Source organism: Penicillium roqueforti (genome assembly GCF_015533775.1).
Source record: "Penicillium roqueforti strain LCP96 04111 chromosome Unknown scaffold_46, whole genome shotgun sequence".
Taxonomy (NCBI): Eukaryota; Fungi; Ascomycota; class Eurotiomycetes; order Eurotiales; family Aspergillaceae; genus Penicillium; species Penicillium roqueforti.
The window spans coordinates 76,336-99,744 of record NW_024067610.1 but is presented as its reverse complement, the minus strand read 5'-3'; the positions used below and the strand labels follow the sequence as shown (position 1 = coordinate 99,744).

Here is a 23,409-nt window from a genome sequence, read left to right as displayed (position 1 = left end):
TTCCCTTCTGTGACCTATTTAGAGAATTTTTCCTTAACCTCTTTTAGGTCACTGTAAACGATGCCAGTTTTAGAAATTATTTCAGCTAATATTTCTAGCCCATTAGCACGGACGTAGTTAAGACATAACCTATCCTTAAGCCGGTAGTATAACACTTTGATCAAGCGAGAGTATACGATATCTTTCTCCGTTCTCTGCTCCAGGTTCTTAACATAGATGTAGAGTTGGGCCACAGGTGATCTACTTAAATCGAGGTCAATACTGCTTTCTGTAAAGAATGATAACGGGTTATCCTACCATCGATCTACACTAGCCAGAAAATCAGGAGGGGCATTTATTTTTAAAGTATTGATAAATTCGTTCGATTTTCTTGAGATCTTAAAGCTTTCTTGAGATCTTGAAGCTTTTCTGAGAATAACGACTGATTTTTCTTCTAGATTTTTTTAGAATAGAAGCCCAAAGTTGTCTAACCAAGTTCATAACCTAGTCTTATATTAATTTATGTTACCTCGTTATATCCTTATAGAAGATATACCTCAGGGTCTAAGAGCATGTCACTGATGTCATCCTTTCCACTAGACTCACAATCCCAATAAGCCTTTTCGAGTTTCTAGCTAAAATACTTACTCTGTGAAAGACCCTATAGTAGCAAGTTGGGGAACTATACAAAACTGTTTTGCTGGTTTATGGTTAGAAGAAACCAGGGGTAGTTGCGTCGAATCTTTCCTCCCAGAGGTCACATGCTGTCTAACCCTTATTTCTTGAGCGGATTAGTCGATCTACAAATACGGCTGTAAGCACTGCCTATATACCACACAGCCAATCGCTTTTAGGCCAGGGTAGCGGCACTAGCCTAATGCCATCCAGGTAAAGGTTAACCACGATAAAGGCGATAAAAGTGCATTCAAGTTAGAATAATGTGGTTCTAATCTATTATAAACACACTTTAGTGGATTTAGTGGGGTTGCGTATAAATGCGCAACCCCCATTAGGCAATTTTCATAGCCCACATAAGGGTTAGTATCGATATCTATTAGAAAACCAAGAGAACCACTCCTACAAGTATTCTGCTAAGCAGTATAGGGGTCAAATATATGCCGATACAGCTAAACGTGGCGTCCAAACTTGTACGTTATTGATTGGCCTTCCGCTTTCAAAGTTAGCCTTCCTAGCGTTTCTTTTATAGCTGGCCACTAACTTGTGATATGACAGGTCTGCATAAAGAGGTTTAGCTAGGAAGATTCTCTCATATTTATAAACACTAGTCCCTCAGCCGCTGTGGTGGATCTTTCCTCCCAACCTCTCTTCTTAGTTATATCTAAATTACACTGAGCTCTGATTGGCCTGTGATATAAGTCCCGCCGAGTGCGTTTAGCTCGATTTCGAGATAGCTTTTTGAGCAGATTAACCAAATCGATTGGTATTGCCAACTTGCCTACTGCCTAGGTGTGTGATACTTCCAGTTCTAGTTATATGCAGATGCCAAGATATCGAGTGTTTCAAGGGAAACAACACGATCCAATGATATTCTGCCGTTAGTTCAGCTGAAGGGGTCAATGCGGTGGTCGCGCGACCTGGGTGATTCTCACCCTGATTCTTACCCCGTTTATAGTGCACTCACCCTTATCACCCCCGGTCGCGCGACCGTAAAGCGGCGCTCACCCATTTCTCACCCGGGCGACACCCACCCGACTATCTGCCGCACATAAGCCACACGCCGGTGAGTTAGTAGTTGGGTGGGTGACCACCAGCGAATCCTCACTGTTGTATGTTTTTGTTTTTGTTTACTCAGTATAGCAATAGTATAGACCTACATAGAAATGAAACATGTGTATACTTGATCCGCTTTCTTTTGCCTCACCAGACAGAGCAAGACCTACGGAGTATAACTAGATTGAGCCCGCCAGCAAGCAGATTAGTCAGCCCCAGCATCAGCTCGGCCAAATCCTGAAATTGCCGAACCCTCGGGAAAGAATTTCAATGCTCCGACCGCATCCGGACGAATTCCTTTTTTGCTCAAATTGAACAGCCCTAGAAAAAAAGGGAAATTATCAGATGGTACGAAAAAGGCGTGCTCTTACGGAAGAGGAAGAGCAACAAGGTCGGGAGTCCCAAAGAAGGAAATTTGTTGCGTGCGTTTTCCAGATAGCTCACACCGGAGCACCGAGCACTAACACACAGCATTCACAGCTGTCAAAGATGCCACTCGCATAAAATCAAATGTTCCGGAGACCAGCCGTGTAGCAAATGCCGCACGGTAGGCGTCGCTGATGAATGTGCCTATGCTACTCGGGATCGCCAGGTGAAAGTTAGTGAAAAGTATGCAAGCAAGCCACCGACTATTATTAGCCAAAGCCCTGAAAAGCTTGTCTATTCCAAGTCTCAGACCAGAAGCTAAAACTGTCCTCTTCAATCAGCTATTTGGATCAGATCCTCGCAGAGAATCAGCGGCTTAAGGAACGGTCGATCACCTCGGCTCAAGTCGCCGAGACCAACGACCCCTCGCAAAGGTAGACATCTCTTTGACTTTCCAAAAGATAACCCACAATATACAGAATACTGAGGTTTACAACAGAGGCCCTGCCAAGACAGCAGATGTCCCTGATGGAACAGGCATTCAGAATCCATTGATTGGAGATCGAGCCTGGTTTCACCGGTATGATCCCTCTTCGCCGCCCATCTACATCGGCGAGGCAGCATGTTCAGCATTCGCGACACGGTTTCGGCGTTTCTTGTCGGGGAATAGTGGAATGCCACATATTCCGCGAACACAGTATGAGCGCGAAGAGACAATCGCCGCAGCGAACGAAGCCGATATCCAGTGGCCGAGTCTTCACCATGCCCGGTTGTTAGTCCGGATAGCAATCCACCAGATCGGACATCTGTACCACCTCATGATGCGCAAGTCGACTTTAGATAAACTGGAAGAAATCTACCAGACACAAGACTTTGACTGCGCGGCTAACAAGTGTAAATTCTTCGCCTTGTTCGCCTTTGGCCAGGCGTATTCAATCAGATCTGAGCCCAATTCTGGCTCCAGGGTACCAGGCACATCGTATTTTGCTCGGTCAATGGGATTGGTCCAGATCCTGCCAGAGAGAACCAGTGTTACACACCTGGAAACCCTGCTACTGTTGGTATGTGGCTCAGCATGTGCTATTGTTCGCATCAAAATACTTACCATATCCCAAGTCTCTTTTCTCATACTATCTCAACCGGCGTCATTCAGCATACATCCTGATTGGAAACGCCATGCGGATGGGTTTGACCATCGGCTTGAATCATAATATCCCGGAATCACAGCTCATCGACCCAGTGGAGCGCCAACACCGCATCCAAATATGGTGGACGATCTACATCTTCGACCGGATGTGGGGGTCCAAAATGGGTCTCCCAATGCAAATCCTCGATGAAGATATCCACGTCGACATGCCGTCAACCATCTCTCCCCGCTGGCGCCACGAGGAAGAACTCTCCGACTCAGAATACATGACCGCCAACATCAAGCTGGCACGCATAGTGGGCGAGACAATCACCCGACTATATAGCCGGCGAAAGTACCAAGAAACCTTCCTCCAACGCGTTCAGAAACTCCTCAAAGCCCTGAAACACTGGGTAGAAACACTCCCCGAATCCCTCAGACTCAACATGGAAGACCTAGAATCGAGCAAGAAACCCATCGTCTCACTCCACATGGCCTTCAACCAATGCGTGATCCTAACGACGCGCCCAACGCTACTTCACCTCTTAATGACACTAAGCAAAAAGAGGAAACCTCACCCCAATACCGGCAATCGTACCAGTGGAGCCGAGACCGAAAGCGATAGCGAAGACGTATCCGTTTCCCAACCAGTCCTTACCCTAAGCGAAGCATGTATTCATGCAGCGCGACACTCCCACTCCATGATCCTGACAAGGTGGATCAACGGGTCCATGCCAACCTTCGGCTATTTCCACGCGCACTACCTCTTCTCCTCGGCATTGATCTTGGCAATGTCCAGCTTTGTACCAATCGGCAGTCCGACTGATATGACCGCGTTCGACTCCGCGCTGGATCTGCTACGCTCTATGGCCGAGAATGGGAATTTGGCGGCGGCAGAATTCTATCGGAATCTCGAGCAGGTGAAGGTTTGTTTAGGTGAGTATCAGGGAGGAAGGCGAGATGACGGGAATGCTGATATGGCTGCTGGTGGAGGTGTCGCTCCTAATACCAACGCTAATGCTAGTGGTAATGCTGCTCCCTCTGGCAATGGTGCAGTACCTTTGTCTGGGCCTTCGTCGGATTTAGCAACAGCTACTACTCCTTTTTTGAACGCCTTGCCACTGAACCCGTCCACATCGGCAACTATACCTCCGGCATCTTTGATGCCCACAACGCACAGTATCCTTGCTTCTGCCCCAACCACACAACCTGTCCATAACCATGGATTCGATGCATATTCCTATCCCTTGAGGGATGCCGTCAGTGGGTACACGACCGAAATGGCGTTTCTAGAGCCGACCATGCAAGATTTTCTGGCCCAGTCAGATATTGACCTTGGGCTGCTGCATCCTGTTGATACGTTCTTTAACGAGGCTGAGAATCTGTATACATGCCACGAGTTTTGATTGGGTATATCTGGGGCATATGAGATAATAATATGCACGTTTTAGACCTAGTCGTTCTGGTCTGTGTTGACTTGACAAGTGGCTCAACACTGTATGGTCGAAGCTGGTATTCAGGTCAAGATACTATCGTGTGTACGCAGAGAGATATCCTTGCAGGCAAAAACAGTTACGGTCTCTTTCCCTCACCATCAAGCCGGTGTATGAATCAAAAATCCCATAACTACATACATGAGATACAGAGGAATATGCGCGTCTAGATTTCGGCATCAACAGCAAGCCCAAAGTTCGAGCCATGTCGTGAAAGAAGGTCCATGCAGACAAGCCAGGCTCTCCGGGAAGAAAGATCTTTGGTCGACATTGCTTTCAACCAGTGAGTCGCTTTGTTGATCTTTTTAGTGATATCAACAGCCTTGGCGGTGCCTATATGAGTGCGAGTGAACAGCTCGGTGAGCAGGATGGTAGTCGACTGCATGATGTTGTGCAGGATGCACCACCACGGAGCGACGCCATACAGCCAAATCAAGTCCGGATTTTCAGGCAGCAGTTCGAGCATTTGGCCTGCCATATGAACGCACAAGGCTGCCATCTGATCACACACCGTTCCCTGGCCCGCTTCAGATGACTGTCGGGATAGACGGCGGATACAGGGCTGCAAGATTATCAGCTTGGTCGAGTAGAATTGGAAAGCAAGACTAGCACGCTGCTGTAGAAATTGAGGGGTTGGGTCTAGCGTTGTGAAATCAAACTCCACCGGAAGACGAGACAACCAGTTGTCAGTATGATTGTTTAGCGTGGAGATGGCGGCTTCGATCTCGTGCCATGACTGTCGAACTGCTCTGGGAGCATAGAGCATATCAATAGCTTCTCGTAAGAGATGAGCCAAGTCCACTGTGTACAAAAGGTACAGAGAGGAATTTGGTGTTAGATTCTCTACCCCCGTCTGTCTGGCCCTTTCTTCTTGTTTTCCCTTGCCCGACTCTCGCCGTTCCGGGGTTCTTGGAGCCATATACTCTTTTGGCGAAGTTGCCGTGGTATCGGAAATTAAAGAGGGGGGAAATGTACTTCGAGTCCTTTGGTCGGTATTAAGTTGCGCGACACGCCTGTCCCAAAAATTCTCCTCTGCGAAGGGGACAGGGAGGGGTGTGGAGCAAAAGATTTCTCCCGTACCAGGTGGACGGCCTGTCATCTCACATAGCACCATGTCCAACATAAACAGTGCCCACCAAACTCGATATCGAAGTTCCTTCGAAAACTGGGTGATGCTATCGCTCTCGCTTCGAATGTTTAGACCCATAGTCACCGCCGATCGACTCGCCATTCCGATGAGTTTCCATGACCTAGATGAGCAAGACCAATCAGATATAAATCATGCAATAAATCAAGAAGGAAAAGGGGCAAGACCGACCTATTAATTTGACCAACCGATAGGAGGTAGAAAGCAGCCAAGCCATCCACCTGTGCCTGTTGCAAGTCCGGATGATCTAGCAATACTTTACCTACATTCAACCTCCAAGCCCGTGCAAAATAAGTCTGATGGCCGTCGCAAGTTGGTTGGATTTGATCGACGAAGAAGCAATGTCTGGCCGCAATGGCAAACACCAAGTTTAGCACTATAATCCATCGTCTCCCAGGTCGCACGTTCGGATTCGCATAGAAGGATCGATATTGATTCAGAAAGACGGCCTTTCCAATGATGGGGAAGGTAGGATGTACGGCGTGAAAGTAGGTGTCAATGAGCCTGTTAGCGATTGGTTGCGGAGGCCGGTGTGCGAGGTCGATATCGTCAGGAACTAGAATTTCCGAGTCATCTTGGAAGTAGTTCACGGAAGATAACGAAGGGCGTGCGGGGGTATCTTTGACTGCAATCAAGCTGCCATGATCAAGAAAGCGCTTGAGTCTATACAACCATGCCATCTCTGAATGTTCACCCACAAATCCCGTCGGTTGTACTTTCTCATCCCGATCGAAGTCCTCTTCGGTGTAGTCTACAGCCCCCGAGGAAATAGACACATGACTAGCATCAGCACGGGAGTGAAGCCCTGATTGATTGATGGGCCTTGTTGGGTTGGTGAATAAGGTAGGGATAGGGGTAGTGAGCGTGGTCCGTGAATTTAGCTCCCTCAGTGTTTTCTCGACCCGCTGGGCCGACAAGACATCGAGCTTGGGATAAAGTTCGCGGAGCAAAGCATCGAAGGTTTGAACCCGTGTAGTTAGATCGTTCAGCTGCCTATCACATGTCAGATGAAAGTATTAGAACAGACGAAAAAGGTTAACGACTTCACCATCTTCTCTCTTTTCCGGTCGCCATACGAACACGGGACACCGGCATCCAGGCAACGATGACAGGCTGGGCGATGACCACTACATTTGGCCTTTTGCTCGCGGCAATTTTCACAAGCCCGGCTGACTCGACCACTGCTAGTCCAACTACTGGATTGTGCGTTCCGGGGGATAGCCACCTTAGCATTCACGCGGTCGCTTGTGTTGAATGAAGGATAATCGCGGGCATCACGGATAGTTTCGGTATTGAGCTCCAGGGGGGAAGGTTGCGGGCATTCAGGCGCCCAGTCAAAATTGAATCCATTTCCCAGGTTCGGATATTCAGAAAACGGAGCACCAAAGTTCTCACCCATATCGTTACTAGATATAGTTTTCGAAAGGATTTGATCATAGGAAAGGGTTTTCGCACGAGACGCAAGACGCTAGCGGGACATCGACTCATAAGCCACACTGGACGAACCGCCGGGGAAGAAGAATCATCCCCCTTGCACACGAAGGAAAAAATTAAAAATAGAAACACACAAAAGCAAAGTCGACGAGTCCCCTACTGTGGACTAGTCACAAGTGGGTTTCAACCGAGATCGGGTCCTCTGGTATGCTGGAGGTCTTTGCCGCCACTAAGAGCAGCGCTAAGGCCAATAAGTGCTTTGCATTGCACTTTGGATGGTATTTTTTTGAATAGACGAGAATGAACATCATAGAAGCTTCCAGACTGTGAATATAGATGTGTTGTATCGCATAGACAATGGCGCGGGTGGTCTGTACGAGCCTTGCTCGAGGTTTTCCTTCGGTTTGTAGCATCCATGATTCCCATACATATAACATAAAGTTATATGGAACCCGCTCTCTGACAGGCTGAGAAGTGATGTTCTCTCTGTACTAGGGTTCAGACCCAAATCTTATCGCCCTCTTTCGGTCCGAGAATCACCGGTATCCCAAATTCCGATGATAGTTTGGCAAACCATCATTGTGTCAGGACCCAGCATCATGAATACATTTCATTTGGTTTGCTTATCAGAATCAGATACTGCACGGTAAGATTGCTGCTTCAGTTTCCTCTCCCTTCAAGGGTCTTGGCAAAATTTGCACGGGGATCTTTGTTGTGCTTTCAGACCCGGAAATACGGAATCGTATGACAGAGTCCTTTCTAGGTCAACATCCAATGCGTTTCTTTCAACCACATCGTCTTGTTTCTCTTCGGACTTGCCTCAGTTTGGGTGGGTCGATATTCGTTCGTCATCAAATCGAAGACCCACTGACGTTCGCATGCTCATGCTTACCGAAAGGCAAGCAGACAACAAACCATCACGATCCCGTTGATAGAAGTGACTATCATTTGATTTCCTGGTCTTGTAATGACTCGCCGAAGCGTGGTTGATTGCACGATCAGCTGCGATGAATAGTCCGCCAGCTAGATGGTCCGGCAGTCCGGCAGTCGGCAGTCCGGCAGTCGGCAGCACCGCAGCAAATAGAGCAATCCAAACGCCTAATAGACCTTCGAAGGAAGATCACAGATGAAACTGATCATTTTCATCATCAACTATGAAAAATTTAGCGGCAAAATTTTGACGCGGACCCAAAGGGACCGGACCTCTGTACAGCTGGGCAACGCGCACCAGAGTCTTCGCTCAACCCTAGTCTTTTGCTGGCTCCACTGCTCGAATTTCTAATAATGCGCTATAGGCAGCATTTTAAGCACAGCCTGTGATCTGCAAGGCGTGAGAACCAGAAGTCTGCAATGAGCACTTAAAGGCAAGACAGAGGACAAAATGTGAACGAAAGCCTCGGTCTTTGCTTTATCTCATAATGTAAGTCCGAGAAGAAGCGCCACGATAGTGATATGACCGGTGATATGAGCTGTGATATGAAGATGCTCATACTTCACTGGAAGCTGAGCTAAAAGCTGGTTGATGCGAGGATAGGGATGGACTTCGGAGCAACGCGCCCGTTGCTCTTGGTTTTTCTGTTAGTGCACGCGCAAATCCATTGAGCCACCATTCAGTGTCATTTTCCCAGGAAAACATCAAAGATTAAGCGACAAAGCTCCCTTCAAGCTCCGCTCTGTGTTAGAGGTAGCGAAGATATGTTGTTCGTGTGTTGGAGGTGCCGGACAAGACTCGGGGACAATCCGGAAACCAACTCCGAATAACGTCGAACCAATTATGGCCAAAGAGATCGACATTGTAAAGCTTCTCCGCCCCTATGAGCTCAGGCAAAATCCATCTCCGACTCAAGCCTATCAATAGCGCAACGCACAATGCAGCGGGAAATCGAGCCACGTGTTGGAACCGTTCAAGGGGACCACGACCCAAGCGCACCCCAAATCACAAGACAATCGCTTTCTATTCCTCTTTGACGTCAATGAAGAGTCATGTCAAAGAAAAAAAATGAGATTGGGTGGCTTAATTTTGGGCTCTTGGGTCAAGCGTCAAGTCGGGCGTTCCGCCGCTACGGGTTCATGTGACCATTGTTGTGATTGTTGTGAATCTAGTCCACCGAGAGATAATCAAGCCGTCTCGGCGCGAGCTACGGACGACAAAAAAGTGTTTCAATGATGCCTGCCTGTTGTGTCCGGAGAACATGCGCCAGCCTATCGGCTGGCACAGGTCGTGCATACATGTTTTCTTTTCTTGCAGGCTGACTCTATAAATCTGCCGTTTAGGGTTCGGAACTAGTTTCTCACCAGAATTCAATTATTTTCGTTGTTTTTCTTTTCGTTGGCTTTCGGGTAGCAAATAATTCATTATCTATCAAGTCAATTGATTCAATCCGTATGATGACCGGAAATCAGCGACTGCTATTGTATGATTACGCCATAGATCGATGTTTATAGTTTGCCTCAGGCGAAATTATCATGTGACCAGAATAATTCACGTGACCGTGGTATCTCCCCTCTGCAAAAGGCTATCTCTTGCAAGAACTCATGGACGCATTCTGGAAGCTAAATTAACTAATTACAGCGAAATGCAAGCATAACATAATACAGAAATGTCTTTGCGCGGGCCCATGCGGCGGTCGCACCTGAGGCAAGTGAGCGCGGCGAGCTTGGAAAGCAGCTCCACCCACTCACTGGAGGCTTCGAACCGTGACCATGACCACGACCAAGCCATAGATGATCGGACTGTCAGGCTTTCATCGGCAAGCTGGACGCGACACCAATGTGCGCTTTGGGTGCACGATGAGACGTTTTCGCGTGAAGAGATTTTGTTGAATCCATCGGCTTTCGGCGAAACTGAAGTGCAAGTTGGCGATCTCGTCGAGATCCTACCCATACGGGGCTCTGGCGATAATGGTTATTCTACACTTAAGCCAGAGGCAGCTTCGAAAGCTGCTCGTGAGGGTCATGCCGAACTCAACTCGGCGGCTCAAACGGACAGCACCTCGAAGTTCAAGACTCCACTGCAGAGCCGTTGTTTATTCGTCGTGAAGGCCTTACCGCCAGAAACCAAGGCTCGGAATCCTCAATTGGAGATCTCAGTGACCAACAATATTGCCAACATCTTTGGTTTCAAGAATAGAACTCAAGTTACATTGGCGATTGTGGATCGAGACCAATGTGCAGCGTCTCATGTCGATATTGCCTTTCGCGATCAATACATGGTCCGATCGGACATGTGGAGACTAGTCATGTCGGAGTTATCAGATAAAATCATGTATAAAGGACAAAAGATCATGTTTATGGGAAGCATCAAAGCCACTGTCAAGAACATCTTTATCCGAGAGAAGAAATGCCTTTCGGGATATTTTTCGCCACATACAATCCCTATTTTCCGAAGCGAGTCCGCCAAATATGTCCTATTCATCCAAATGTCGAAAGAAATGTGGGACTTTGACTCGGAGGGCACTGGGGACATCCTCTTCAGTCGGGTTATCAATGGTTTCCTACCGGAGCTCTTCAAGCGATGGGCTAATTCGGACGCCAAACATTTGGTAACTATTGTGCTATTCACTCGAGTCGAATATGATAAACCCAACACTCCAGGTCAGCCTAAACTCAGCGCTGGAAACTTGAACAGCAAATTTGGACCAAACAAAGTTCCAACTCGAGATTTCTACCGTGTGGTAGTAAATGATATGGCAAGCGGCCATTGGACGACCATCCTAGACGAGCTGAAAAGGGAATTCAGGACCTTCTTACGAGATGTGTCAATTCTAAAACCGGACGACGTTGATCCTGTATCTGGTATCAAGAACTCCAAGCCAAACATGGCGACCATTGCCGGACACCCAAGTTCAGCTCTACGAGGAAATATTTTAGAGGCCATTCATCTCGCTTCTGCTCATCTGGCTTTTGATCATATCGATCGCGACATGGTCCATACTGGCACCTCGATCATTGTTATCACACCCGGTAGTGGCGTTTTTGAGGTCTCCTACGAGTCCTTGGCTTCTACAACAGAAGCCCTTGCGAACCGAGGCATAGCAATTGACTTAGTCTGTTTGAGTCCGATGCCTCTCCATTCTGTGCCACTTTTCAAATACCGGGAGCCAGTGGAGCAACCTTCTGGGGATTCAGGGGGAGCTAGATCCAGTGAAGTGAACAGGGATAGGATGTCTTCTGAGATACACCATTCCCTTTCAAGCGTTGTCAGCAGAACGTCATATCTTTCTCCAAGTTCATACCTGTCTGCAACTAGAATGAGGGAGCGGGCAACACCTCAAGCCAAGGAATGGAGCTTTGGCATCCCTCATTGGCTTGATATCTCCTATTGGAACCCTGAAACGTACCGAGAGTCCCGGCGAATCTTGAAAAAAGACCCAAATGCGCCAATCTCTCTTACCGTCACTCGTCCATCAAAGGCATTCACGCCACGAGTGCGTATGTATGAGATCCAAATGATGGGAGTTATGGAAAGCGAACAAGCAAACATCACAATCCCCTACCTTACTGAAGGGCGCGGTGGAACAAGACCTCGTGGATCTTGGCCCGGCTACAATTCAGGTAGTCGCGCTCCCCCTAAAACACGTTTCACGAACCCTTCATCTTTCAAGGGACAAGGACAACTTAGTGATAGCCTTCGCCGGGGGTCCTTTGTTCAAAACGTGGCAGACCAAAATGAATCGCAGACTCGAGATACGCGGAGTTCACGAAAGGCAGTGATGTCTTGGATGGATCAATACGATGAAACCCTTTTCTCTGTCTCTCCAAATCCGCACCAGGGTACTAAAGCGCCCAAGGCAAAGCGACCCAGTGAAGCGGAAGTCCAGGCTGCTGGGGGTGGAGTGCATGAACGGTTATCTGCCCGTTCTATCACCCGCCTTCGCCATCATGAAACGAATCCAGCAGACGAGAATGATTCTTTGCACTCTGGTCCTCGAAGAATTGAGTCGAATATGACTACACCAAAAAGCCCAGGATCGGTCAAGAGTATGTCTCCCATAAAACCAGTGTTGAAAAAGACGCCGGTGCCAATGGCATCACGTATTTCTCGGACAATTAGCTTCGCACTTCGAGGCTTGAGCGCTACTCCTCCGAGGGCCTTGGCAAGCACAGTGGTAAATGTAGAACATGCCAGTGCTATGCCGATGACAAACCAAAGAACTCCTGCCGGATCAATTTCCGATACCAGGAGCATCACTTCTTTGAGTCCGTCAGAAACTGCATCGACTACATCGGTCTTTGAGGTATTTCCGACGCCTTCAACACCCGCCAAGTCGTCCCAAACTCCCGCTAAGCCGATTTCCATCAAAATGCCTCCCAAAAATCCACCAAAGGAATCCGAACGGCCAGAGGATGCGGGCCCCCATGGATCGCTGTCGATGGACACGCCAGCGAATGAAGTCGGTCGGGGCCATGGCGATCCTCCGAACGATCACAATATCGAGATCACTCTCAGCCATAGTCCGCGCGAGCTACATGCGCGGAGCTCCCCGAGCAAAGCTTTAGCCCCGTGGGTCCGATCGGTCAACCCATGCAATACCCCTAAAGATGTGCTGCGAGATATTAGTTGGTTTGGTCGTTGGCAACATGCGTATCCTCGGCCCCCACATGTGGCTGTGGTGAAGTGGAAGAGTTTGAAGTCTCCTGCGGTGCTTCCATTGACAACTGAAGAATTTCCGACAGCTAGCGTGCTTGCTTCAGACTATCTACAGACACCATATCGTGTCTTCCCAAATGAAGATTCCGAAGGCATTGAAGCACCAAAGACACGCGGGGTACTTTTACGAGAAATGATCTCGCTGCGGCTTTCTCATGGCTTCCAACTCATTGTTGGAAAACATGTGGCTGAAGTTTCTGCGCAGCCCACCCTTGAATCATTAAACGTCTTCGATTTCCGAGGTCTAGAGCGCGATGGGCTCACAGTGTTTCTCTCCAAAGGCAACGCGATTCACCGACTTGTCTGCCTCCAAGGGGGAGAAGTTGAAGTGACCCGCTTTACGCATCAAAACTCTGCGGTGATCATTTCTCCCAAAAAGCCTACCTTTACTCTTTATCAACCGGCGATGAAAACAATATTAAGCGCGGAATACGAAGTGAAGGACATCAAGCTGGATCCAACCTCCGAAGAGTACAACTGGAACTATGCCGATAATTATGTGGCTGGTCATCGAGATTATCTCCAAAATCCAGCGCAGCAGCTGCAATTCTGGCGAGTCCGTTACGTCTTGATTCCGCTTCAACTCCATGCCAATTCTCGGCGGAATTTGCAAACTTCTCATGAGGATAACGAAGAAGAAATTCATTTGCTGGGTATCAGCCAACTGACCCATATTTGGCAACGATTCAAATACGTGTCGCCGGAGGAAAAGCTTTTCGAGACGTCAAATCCCAAGCGAGACCAGAATCCCTTGAATATCATGTACCAAACACGCAATCCATCGGAAATCGTTACGGCAGAGCTGGATCGTTTGCTACTCACTGATCCAGGGCTCGACAATGCCCCGGCTCAGCTCTTGCCGGAGTCGGAACTGTTGGACAGATCTAGCATTAATCTTATGTCATTGGCGCAAATTATCCAAGGCGAAAAGGGCGTCCGGATGATGGACCGACGGTGGCATTGGAGGTTACATTATAATTGTTTCATTGGATTTGAATTCACAACCTGGCTGTTGCAAAACATACGTGATATCGATACTCGTGAACAGGCAGTTAAATTCGGCAACGAGTTGATCGATCATGGCTTGTTCCAACATGTGGAGAAGAGACACAATTTCCGAGATGGCAACTATTTCTACCAAGTCTGTGCTGATTATCGTGTCACTCGTCCAGAGTCTCGAGGAAGCTGGTTCCCTCAACTTAGGACAGACAAATCGATGCCGTCGACACCCGCTATCGGGACTGTCAAGGACTCTCCTGCCAGCCTCAAAGCTCGATCAGACAGCATCGACGAGCGCATACCACAGACTCCTAGCACTCCCACCAAGGCGAAGAATAAGGTCGCCATCATGTTGTCCAAGTCCATGAAATTCGATGTTGATCCGCGCAAGCGGTCGAATCGGCCGGAAGTGATTGATCTTCATTGGGACCGACTACATAACCCCGAGAATTGCTTCCATATCGAACTCAGCTGGATGAGCACGACCCCCAAGTTGATTGAAGATACCGTGCTTTCTTGGGCTTCGACCGCAGACAAATTCGGGCTGAAATTGGTACAGGTGCCGATCGCCGAAGCCTGTGCTATCGACAAGACGCAGCCATTCCGGAAACCCTACAAGGTCACACTCAAGATCCCACCACCCAAAGGGCCATTGCACACTGTGTTCAACAATGCGTCATTTGCGCAGCCGGGTCCACCGGATCGCCTCTACTATCAGAAGGCCATATTGCGAAAGTTTGATTTCGTACTTGACTTCGAAGCCTCCTCTGCATTCCCAGCAGACGTTGAAGTCTCTTACTCCTGGGGAAAGCCCGACTACAAGTACCCGCAGTTCATCCACCGAACCGGAAGCATCCTCGCGCAGATCACCGACGAAGGTGAGTTCCTTGTCCTTGCGAATCGGCTGGTGAGCACCCGCAGCACCGCGAGTCGAGACGCAGCCCGCTTTGAAAACCACAATCGGTCCGACTTCCGAGGCCGTGATGGACTTGACCGCATCTCGCCCCGACTTTCTCCAATAACCCGGCCCGTTCATGACATTGGAAGCATCGGCAGCCCACTTACCCCAGCTGGATCAGCAAGCCTCGACGCGGGAAACTTGTACCGCGCTCCGGAACACATTCTTAATGGCCTATCTGAGTTCTGCAACGATGCAGCCCAACTAGAGCAGTTCTACTCGGAGTCGCATGCTCGTCCGTTATCCACGAAGGTGGAATCGACTACCGCAAACCTAATGGATGCATCGATCCCGTCCCTCGAGCTTCCTGCCAGCGTAGTCAGTCATCATATCCCACTGCCGCCAGGATTACCATCTCGGATCACCCGTGATTCGCGCGACGGACTGATATCACCGGAAATTACACTTGCCAGGGCTCGGGCAGAAAGCATCAGCTACAATCCCAGCCCTAGGAGTGGCAGCTTACGACCCTTGATCTGACCATTCGACGATACCCATTTGATGCTCTGATGATTTTGTACCCAAATGAAATGCGATATTAGTAACAAAAGTTACCGTGAAAAGAATTTGATTTTATTCGACTCTCCACGTATCCCGTACAGATTTTACATATTCTGATCTCGATTTAAGAGGCGAATCCAAAAATATCCAGCCTCTCGATAAAATTCCTCATCAACGCTAGGCCAAGCCACCATGCATTTTAGCCTGATATCAGCCATTCAGCCGATGTTCAAACCGCACCAATCCAACGGTGTCTCCCACCCCGAGGATTTGCCCCCGCCTTATGTGCTACCCCGAGCTCCAGAGAATAGCGGAGCTCTCTGGCAAATGCGTTATTCAGAATCAGGCCATCGCGGACGATACGCCGTGTCAAATGGAGCAGGTCTACCTTCCTCATGGCGTACCGGCGTAAAACAAAAAGAGCTTGGCTGCCCTTCCTGTCGTTCACTTTCTTCTTTTGTCTTTATAAGCATCCAAAGCTGAAACGTAGCCATCAGTATCTGGGGTAGCTTGTGCACGAATTTCAGGAAGAAGGATATCAATTGGCCTTTTCTCTCAAGATGAAGTTCACCTCGGGGATGTGGTGTCTGCAGGTAATTTTCCTCGCTTCTGGTTACTGAATTTGGCATGGAATGAACACTGACACGCAATCGGCTGGCATAGGATGGCGTGAATATTGAGTGGATGAGCAACGTGGAAAGATTTTCAGTTGAACACGACTCGGTCAACCTGCTGTTGAACAAGTTCCAGGCACACCGAGGAAATACCCTCAATTCGCGTGCGTTTTCAATCTTCCCTTGGTATAGGACTCCAGAAGCTAAACGAAAATCTATAGCCACCATCTCCGCACGGGTTACCTCACCACTGGAGGGTGTCATCGGCGTGAAGCTTGTCCATTGGTAAGTACCTCAAGGGCTCAAACCAGAGCTCTCGGTCTCGGTGCTTGTTTTGGCAACGACTAACAGCATACAGGGCTGGCCAAAACGACAACAATCCTCACTACCACCTAAACAAAACCACCGGACACACCAAGATCCAGCACGACGATGCTAAAAAGAAACTCAACTACACAAGCGGGTCACTCAATTTGGCTGTGAGCACCTCCGCCAATGATCTAGCCTTGGAATTCCAATCTCCAGCCAGTAAGAAACTGACAGGCCAATCACCCCGCTCTATCGGATACGTTCGCGACCAGCGCACTGAGAAGCATCGCTATGATGACGGCATATACGCCGAGCGCCAGGGATATATGCTCGCAGGGCTTGACCTCGGCGTTGGCGAGAAAATCTACGGTCTTGGAGAACGGTTCGGCCCTCTGGCTAAGAACGGACAGACGGTCGATATCTGGAATGAGGATGGCGGTACCTCGTCCGAGTTGGCCTACAAGAATATCCCCCTCTATATCAGCTCTAAAGGATATGGTGTTTTCATCAATCATCCAGGCAAGGTTAGTCTGGAGGTGCAGTCTGAGCGCACTACTCGGGTCAATATCTCTGTCCCTGGCGAGGAGATTGAGTACTTTGTGGTGTATGGCGCTACACCAAAGGACATTCTGAATCGGTATACTGCTTTGACTGGCAGGCCGGCTTTGGTTCCGTCGTGGAGCTACAACCTCTGGCTTACTACGAGTGAGTTCGGGATATTCATTTGTTCTGGAAATCTGGAGAAATAAGCTGACATTGTTATACAGGCTTCACGACCAACTATGACGAAGAGACCGTCACTAGATTCCTTGATGGGTTCCGTGACCGCGACATCCCACTAGGCGTCTTCCATTTCGATTGCTTCTGGATGAAATCCTATCAGTGGTGCGACTTCGACTTTGACTCGGAGATGTTCCCGGATGCGTTGGGGTATCTCAAGCGCCTCAAGGAGCGCGGTCTCCGCATCAGTGTCTGGATCAACCCGTACATCGCCCAGGCATCGCCACTATTTGAAGTAGGCAAGAAAAACGGATACTTCATCAAGGTATGTTCCAAGACACTAGCACACAAGAAAAATGATATCGAAGAAACAACCACTAACAACTCACAGCGCATCGATGGCTCAGTATGGCAATGGGACATGTGGCAAGCCGGCATGGCCGTCGTGGACTTCACGAATCCCGCCGCCAGCAAGTGGTACAACTCGCACCTGGAGCGACTAGTGGAGATGGGCGTCGACAGCTTCAAGACCGACTTTGCCGAGCGCATCCCAGTCAAGGGCGTCCAATACCACAACGGCGCTGATCCCGACCGCATGCACAACTACTACGCTCTACTCTACAACAAGACCGTGTACGAGACACTCAGCGAGCGGGTGGGCCACAACCAGGGTCTCCTATTCGCGCGCAGTACCGCACCAGGCGGACAGGCGTACCCGGTTCACTGGGGCGGCGACTGCGAGAGCACATTCGAGGCTATGGCTGAGTCACTGCGCGGTGGACTGAGCCTGATGCTGTCTGGCTATATCTTCTGGGCGTCTGATATCGGTGGATTTGAGGGTACGCCGCCACCGGCACTGTACAAACGGTGGGTGCAGTTTGGTCTACTGTCGACGCACTCGCGTTTGCATGGGTCGTCTTCGTTCCGTGTGCCGTGGATATATGGAGAGGATTGCTCGGATGTGCTGCGGGATTGCGTTAAGCGCAAGATCTTGCTTACTCCGTATATTCTGCAGGAGGCACTGAAGGGCCATGGAAACGGCACGCCGCTTATGAGGCCGCTTTTCTTGGAGTTCCCAGAGGACCTTAACACGTATGCTGTTGATACGCAGTATATGTTCGGGCCGAATTTGCTGGTTGCACCCGTGTTTACAGAGGAGGGAGAGGTAACTTTCTATGTGCCTCTGTCTCCTGATGATGAGGCTGGGAAATGGATCTCGTGGTTTGATCATTCCAAGTCTTATGAGTCTGGTCGTTGGTATACGGAGACTCATGACTTTGATACCATGCCCATTTTAATCCGCCCCGGGTCTGTTACGGTTACCAATCCAACGATCAAGGCCCCTGAGGATGATGCCTTAGAGGGAATTGAGTTGCTGGTCAATGGGCACCTGCGTGTTGAGACTACAGTCGAAATTATCAACTCAGCCCAGTCAGGCGAGATCTTGAAGACTGTCCGGGTCTCTCCTACTGCGGATGGAAAGGCTGAAGCAAGTGGTCACAGTGTGAAATTGGTTTATGTCGCGTAGATACGTATCAAATAGAGAATGAAAATCATGGAACGTATGTCATTTGCATCAAATTGGTCAAGAGTCATATTAGAAAGGTAGGGGAATAGCTCCCACAAGCGGAACTAAACCTCAGTATGAAGTGTGTGGGTATCATATTCAAACAAGTCGCAATGCAAGATGCAAAGTCGAAAAACAAAAGAAAAAGCAAAGAAGAGAAACGTATTCAAAAGCTCGAAGCCTAGGTCTGGTACCATATCGGGCAAGACCAAATCACTAAATGCTGGCAGGCGAAAGAAAAAGAACAATGCATAAGTGCAATAGGCATGGATATGCAATTAGTAAACGTAAAAAGCTTGGTAAAGCAGAATCACCAAACTTCTTCAACGTCAAGGAGCCACTTTCGGATTCCTTCACGCAACGTATTATCAGCACCTGATAGTGCTCTTCTCCGCTCGCGGTCGGCCAGCCCGTGCGTGCTGTCCACATCTTCACGGCAGTGTTCGGCGGTGACAAGGCGGACGACTTCTTCGAGGGCCCCGAGCACCATCTTGCGGCATTCACCACGGGGCACTTCAAGGGGAGGGGCTTCATCGCCTCTGGGAGACGGACCCTTATCTTCAGCTTTACGAGCGCGGTTAGGGGAAGGGGCACGCGACTGTTCCATTGACGAATAACCGCTCTGCCCCAAGACACGCTCGACAGCATCAACTAGAACTCCGTCGAGATCCATCACAGGCTCCTCGATGAACCGCTCTTCCACAAAGGTCTGGTCCCGCTCATCAGTGACGGGGCCGTGGTTAGGTTTATCATGTCCAGAAAAGAAGCTGGTGAATTGTGAGGCTGATGTACCCCCACGGGGGGCAGCGCTGGCAGGCGAAGAAGGAGTATGAGGAGTCCCAGAGCTGTGACCCACTATTATCTTACGTCGCAAGCGGAGTCGTTTCACCGTAGAAGCCTTAGTGTCTGCAATCAAAGTCGTCGCAACATCTACCCATCTCCCATTCATATCCGCATCGGATGTGAATGGGATGTATGGGGATGGTTCAGCCCGCATTGCCTGTTTGATTTCTGCTTCAAGAGTAGCGTAAGGCCGGACCGCCTGGAGCGAGAAATCCTCATGGAAATTCTTCAACCAACCAGCCACATGGGCAGTCGGTCCATCGCTGTCCTTCATAGTACCGGGGAACCCGGAGCCACTGCTGTGCGTAGAAGCAACTGCATCCATGCTGGTGACGGAGGTTCGAGTCTTCTTTGGCGAGGCAATCGTTGAATCACCGGACGAAGAAAGTGACATGAAACCAGGAAGTGGAAGGTCAACATCCACCACGCCTTCCTCTGCTCGGACTGACAACTTCAAAGGCGACTCCCGAACTTGGCTGGTGAGTGATGATGGCTCTGGCGAGGCAGTCTCGGTTTTGTGGGGAGCAGCGACAGATGCAGTTGGAATTGAGATGTTTCCACTAGGCGCTGTTTCGGGCCGGTGCCCATCCTCATTTTCTGTGACTTCCTTGACCATTTGAGTCAAAGTGGTTGATCCGCGTCTAGCAGGACCAGATATTGTAGAGACAGACCCTTTTCGAGCTTCGGATGGGGATGGGGAATATGGCTCGCTACTTCCGGTAGATGAGCCTTGACGGGAGCTCCAAAGACCGGAGAAAATACCACCCCAGCGGCCTCCAGCCGAGGAAATACTGCCGTTTGTGCTCGCTGTAGAGCTGTCACACCGTTGGAGGCTCTTTAGCAGGGTCTCTGATGCTAGGCTCTCGTTGCCTTCGGCTGCACTGCGGTCCGCTCTAGCCTGACTTGAATGGCTTGGCTGAGAAGTAAAATGGGGAACAGGAACAGTACTGCTCTGGGTGATCATAGAAGTAGTTGCTTCGCTCGTATTCATGGCCCGAGCATCCTTCCGGTGCATATTTGCACCCGGGGGTTTGATAGAGCGAGCATCAGACCCTCTGCGGGCCGAGGCTGAGTTTTCCGCCGTTGGAGTTATTTCAGATCCATCTAACGACCGCTGAGCTGTCTCCTGAGACGAAACGCTCACTGACCGCTGGTGGTAATCATTATCGCCCATGATCATTCGCTGAGCACGAGCTCGTCTATCGATCGCTCTCCGGAGAGACTCCTGGCGGAGGATAGGTACAGTCGGCGGGCTTTGAGAGATAGCACGCAGGGAGGGCGATGTGCCAGGCCTGATAGGGGAAGGCAATGGCTCCAGCCGTTGTTTGGAGGGCAAGAAGGCGGCTAGTAGGAACACGAGACGACGAGCAGTCATCTTATCTGGGCATATAATGACTGTTCTGTTTGCAAGAATGAGTTCGCCATCCTGCTGAGCTTTGTGCTGCTGGTTGTGGCGGCGACGGTACCACTCCGGGCCAAGGCTGTTGAGCCACTCGGTGTGATTGCCCAAAAATGCTGTCAAAACCACTAAGAAGAAGAAGTTCTGCTCTTTGTCGCCCAGGCCACGGACAATTGAACGGCCTTCCTCCCGCCAGACGCCCCAGCGACTTTGTCCAGTGACCACATATGGGGTTTGAAGAGCGAGGGCGATCCGGCGAGAGCTGCGAATAGCTTCTTCTTTGAGCTTCGAATTGACCGATAGAATGTTAGCAGGTAAATGCACAATGGTCTGGTTGGTCCGCTGCATATTGGGATGCTTCGCAGGCTTTGGGTGTGGCCCGGATAGAGAGTCCACCTTCTTCAAAAGAAAGAGAATTTCGTTGCGAACAAGTCTTTCGAGATGGGAGAGTGTACGAGTGATGACGTCCCAATGATCAACTAATAAGTCCAGACGCTCGTCCAGACTAGCTGGGGGAGAGGCAGAAGATAGACTGTCGTCAAAGAATGCACCAGGCCAGCGGTGATCGGAGTCCAGCGAGCTTGAAAACCGTGGCCGAGGAGAATCTGGGCCTGGAGTACTAAATCTTGAGACAGGACGTCCATTGTTGCGTGGCAGCAAGGGGATCTGGATCGTAATTGCAACCGCGTACATTGGTGTTTTCTTCTCCTTGATCTTCTTGCGCTTAGAAACATCCGGGAATGGGAACTCCATCTCGGGCAATGACTCTTGGTAAAGAGCATTGGCGTAGTCATGTCGTTCGGCCGACGCCTCCGCTCCTTCGGGAAGATTCACACTGAACATGCGAGTCAAGAGAACCGTGACTTTGGAAGGTGGCTTGTCGTCCACTCCTCGGGCTCCTATCGGAGCCGAGGGATTCCCTGCGGTATAGGCCCGGGAAAGTGGACTGCCGGTGGCGGATGCTGCACTCACCCCGGTTGCCGGGCTTTCATCAGCGGAAATTATGTGCATTTTGGTAGACGACCCCCGATAGCTGAAGGCGCTGCTGCCGAAGATGCAGTTCAAAAGGCCGGTATCATTAGAGTCGGAGGAGTGTCGCGATGAGCCAGGATCATGCCATGTCCCCGGTGGTGCCAATGTAGAGCTACGGCCTCGAGCACGGGAAAAGGCACCTGGACCGCCCGGTGACGACCGGCGTGCCTCTGCAGCTGCGGAGAGGGGACTCGAGTCGAGGAGGGAGGATTGAGGATTGCGACGAGTTCCACGAGAAAGACTTGAGGCTGCTCGAGTATGTCTAAGACCCGCCTGGTCGTTGCCTTGTGGGTCGATTCCAAGACCGGCGGGAGAAGAATCGGACGCACGAGTGTCAAGTAAGACACATGCATCTCGGTCGCCCAAAGCATTTTGTGCGACAATCACACGGAAATCTTTGATTGCATCCAATTCCATTCCCCCACGATCATCATATGCACCAGCAGTCGAGGCATTCGGAGAATTGAAAGTCGTCTGCAATGGGAAGGCATGGGTATGAGAACGTCGAAGGAGGCTGGCGTCGGGGAAAAGAAGACCGGAGGTATGTTCCTCTTCGGTCACAGACTCAAGAGGCGTTCCATTGCTTCGTCCAGAGTATGTCACCGGGTTCAGAGTCGACACAGCGCTACTCAAGAGTCGGCCAATCATGATGAATGAGAACGGGGAAACCCGCAGAGTGAACAAGTACTTAGTTGTAGGGATAGAAAACGGGCCGGTCGAATTCACGTAGTGTAACGGTGGGTATCAGGCAGCTAGGGTATCTAGGCTGCATCAACCCATAGCTTAATTCAACGAAGCAAGAATCATCATCGAACTATGAGAGGAATTGAGAAGATCCAGAGTTATGGGAGGGGAGTGGAAGTGGAAGGTGGGATGAGGTGCAGCAGTGGGGCTTGGATCAGCAATTATGAGGTAGAAATTGGCTTTGCACCCATGAGGACTCCACAGTCTAAGCAGGATCGTGTGGAAGGCAGGAGGTTCAATGAAATAATCCCAGAGCTTCTCTAAGGGACCCAGTTGCTGGAATAGAGAATCCAGCAGAGCAACCACCGGGGAGCGGAAACGCGAAAGGGCGGTGAAGCAAGTCACATGATATCAGCCTCATCACTTACGGTGACCGATAGTGAACATTTTGGCAGATGTCTTTTTTCTCATATAACATCGATTTGATTCTGACTCTGATAGATGCCCTCCTAGAAACAAACCCGATGTACGACAGTTAGCAGTATAAGAAGAGCCTATTTTGATCAGGTATTACCGGCTATTGGGACTACATCCAACGGTACCCATACCAACCACTAATACTAGCCACCATGTCGCTATAAACTACCGTCATCGTGTCACCGTATAGTCGGGTTTACAAGGAATCGTGTTACTCGGAGGCGCTGATTTGTGTGATTTCCAACGCATATGAATTTGGGATTGGAGGGAAATGCTTCATCTTCCAAATACTACTCATGATCGACACATGCCACCTCTACACCGTCACTCATACCTCGTGTGATACAAGCATCATGCCTGCAACCCCGAATGCCACACCT

At 49.7% G+C, this 23,409-nt stretch overlaps 5 protein-coding genes across 5 annotated transcripts; 3 read left to right on the top strand and 2 right to left on the bottom strand.

Moving 5' to 3' along the window:
* Positions 1–2,055: 2,055 nt before the first annotated feature.
* On the top strand, positions 2,056–4,608 carry LCP9604111_9380 (transcription factor domain-containing protein; the record flags this gene model as incomplete). Its single annotated transcript, XM_039077628.1, has 5 exons — positions 2,056–2,132; positions 2,191–2,319; positions 2,418–2,510; positions 2,576–3,137; positions 3,193–4,608. The coding sequence occupies 5 exons, from the start codon at positions 2,056–2,058 to the stop codon at positions 4,606–4,608; spliced, it is 2,277 nt and encodes a 758-aa protein (XP_038924654.1).
* Positions 4,609–4,861: 253 nt separating this feature from the next.
* On the bottom strand, positions 4,862–7,241 carry LCP9604111_9379 (putative C6 transcription factor; the record flags this gene model as incomplete). The annotated part of the gene is made up of 3 exons (XM_039077626.1): positions 4,862–5,945; positions 6,014–6,835; positions 6,919–7,241. 3 exons carry the CDS (start codon positions 7,239–7,241, stop codon positions 4,862–4,864), a joined length of 2,229 nt encoding a protein of 742 aa, XP_038924653.1.
* A 2,635-nt stretch (positions 7,242–9,876) lies between these two features.
* iml1 (GTPase-activating protein IML1) lies at positions 9,877–15,363 on the top strand (the record flags this gene model as incomplete). Its single annotated transcript, XM_039077625.1, has 1 exon — positions 9,877–15,363. The coding sequence occupies one exon, from the start codon at positions 9,877–9,879 to the stop codon at positions 15,361–15,363; it is 5,487 nt and encodes a 1,828-aa protein (XP_038924652.1).
* Positions 15,364–15,944: 581 nt separating this feature from the next.
* Positions 15,945–18,555, top strand: LCP9604111_9377 (putative sugar hydrolase; the record flags this gene model as incomplete). Its single annotated transcript, XM_039077624.1, has 6 exons — positions 15,945–15,977; positions 16,048–16,162; positions 16,220–16,283; positions 16,357–17,012; positions 17,075–17,352; positions 17,419–18,555. The coding sequence occupies 6 exons, from the start codon at positions 15,945–15,947 to the stop codon at positions 18,553–18,555; spliced, it is 2,283 nt and encodes a 760-aa protein (XP_038924651.1).
* A 349-nt stretch (positions 18,556–18,904) lies between these two features.
* Positions 18,905–22,516, bottom strand: LCP9604111_9376 (uncharacterized protein; the record flags this gene model as incomplete). Its single annotated transcript, XM_039077623.1, has 1 exon — positions 18,905–22,516. One exon carries the CDS (start codon positions 22,514–22,516, stop codon positions 18,905–18,907), a length of 3,612 nt encoding a protein of 1,203 aa, XP_038924650.1.
* Between the last annotated feature and the right edge of the window lie 893 nt (positions 22,517–23,409).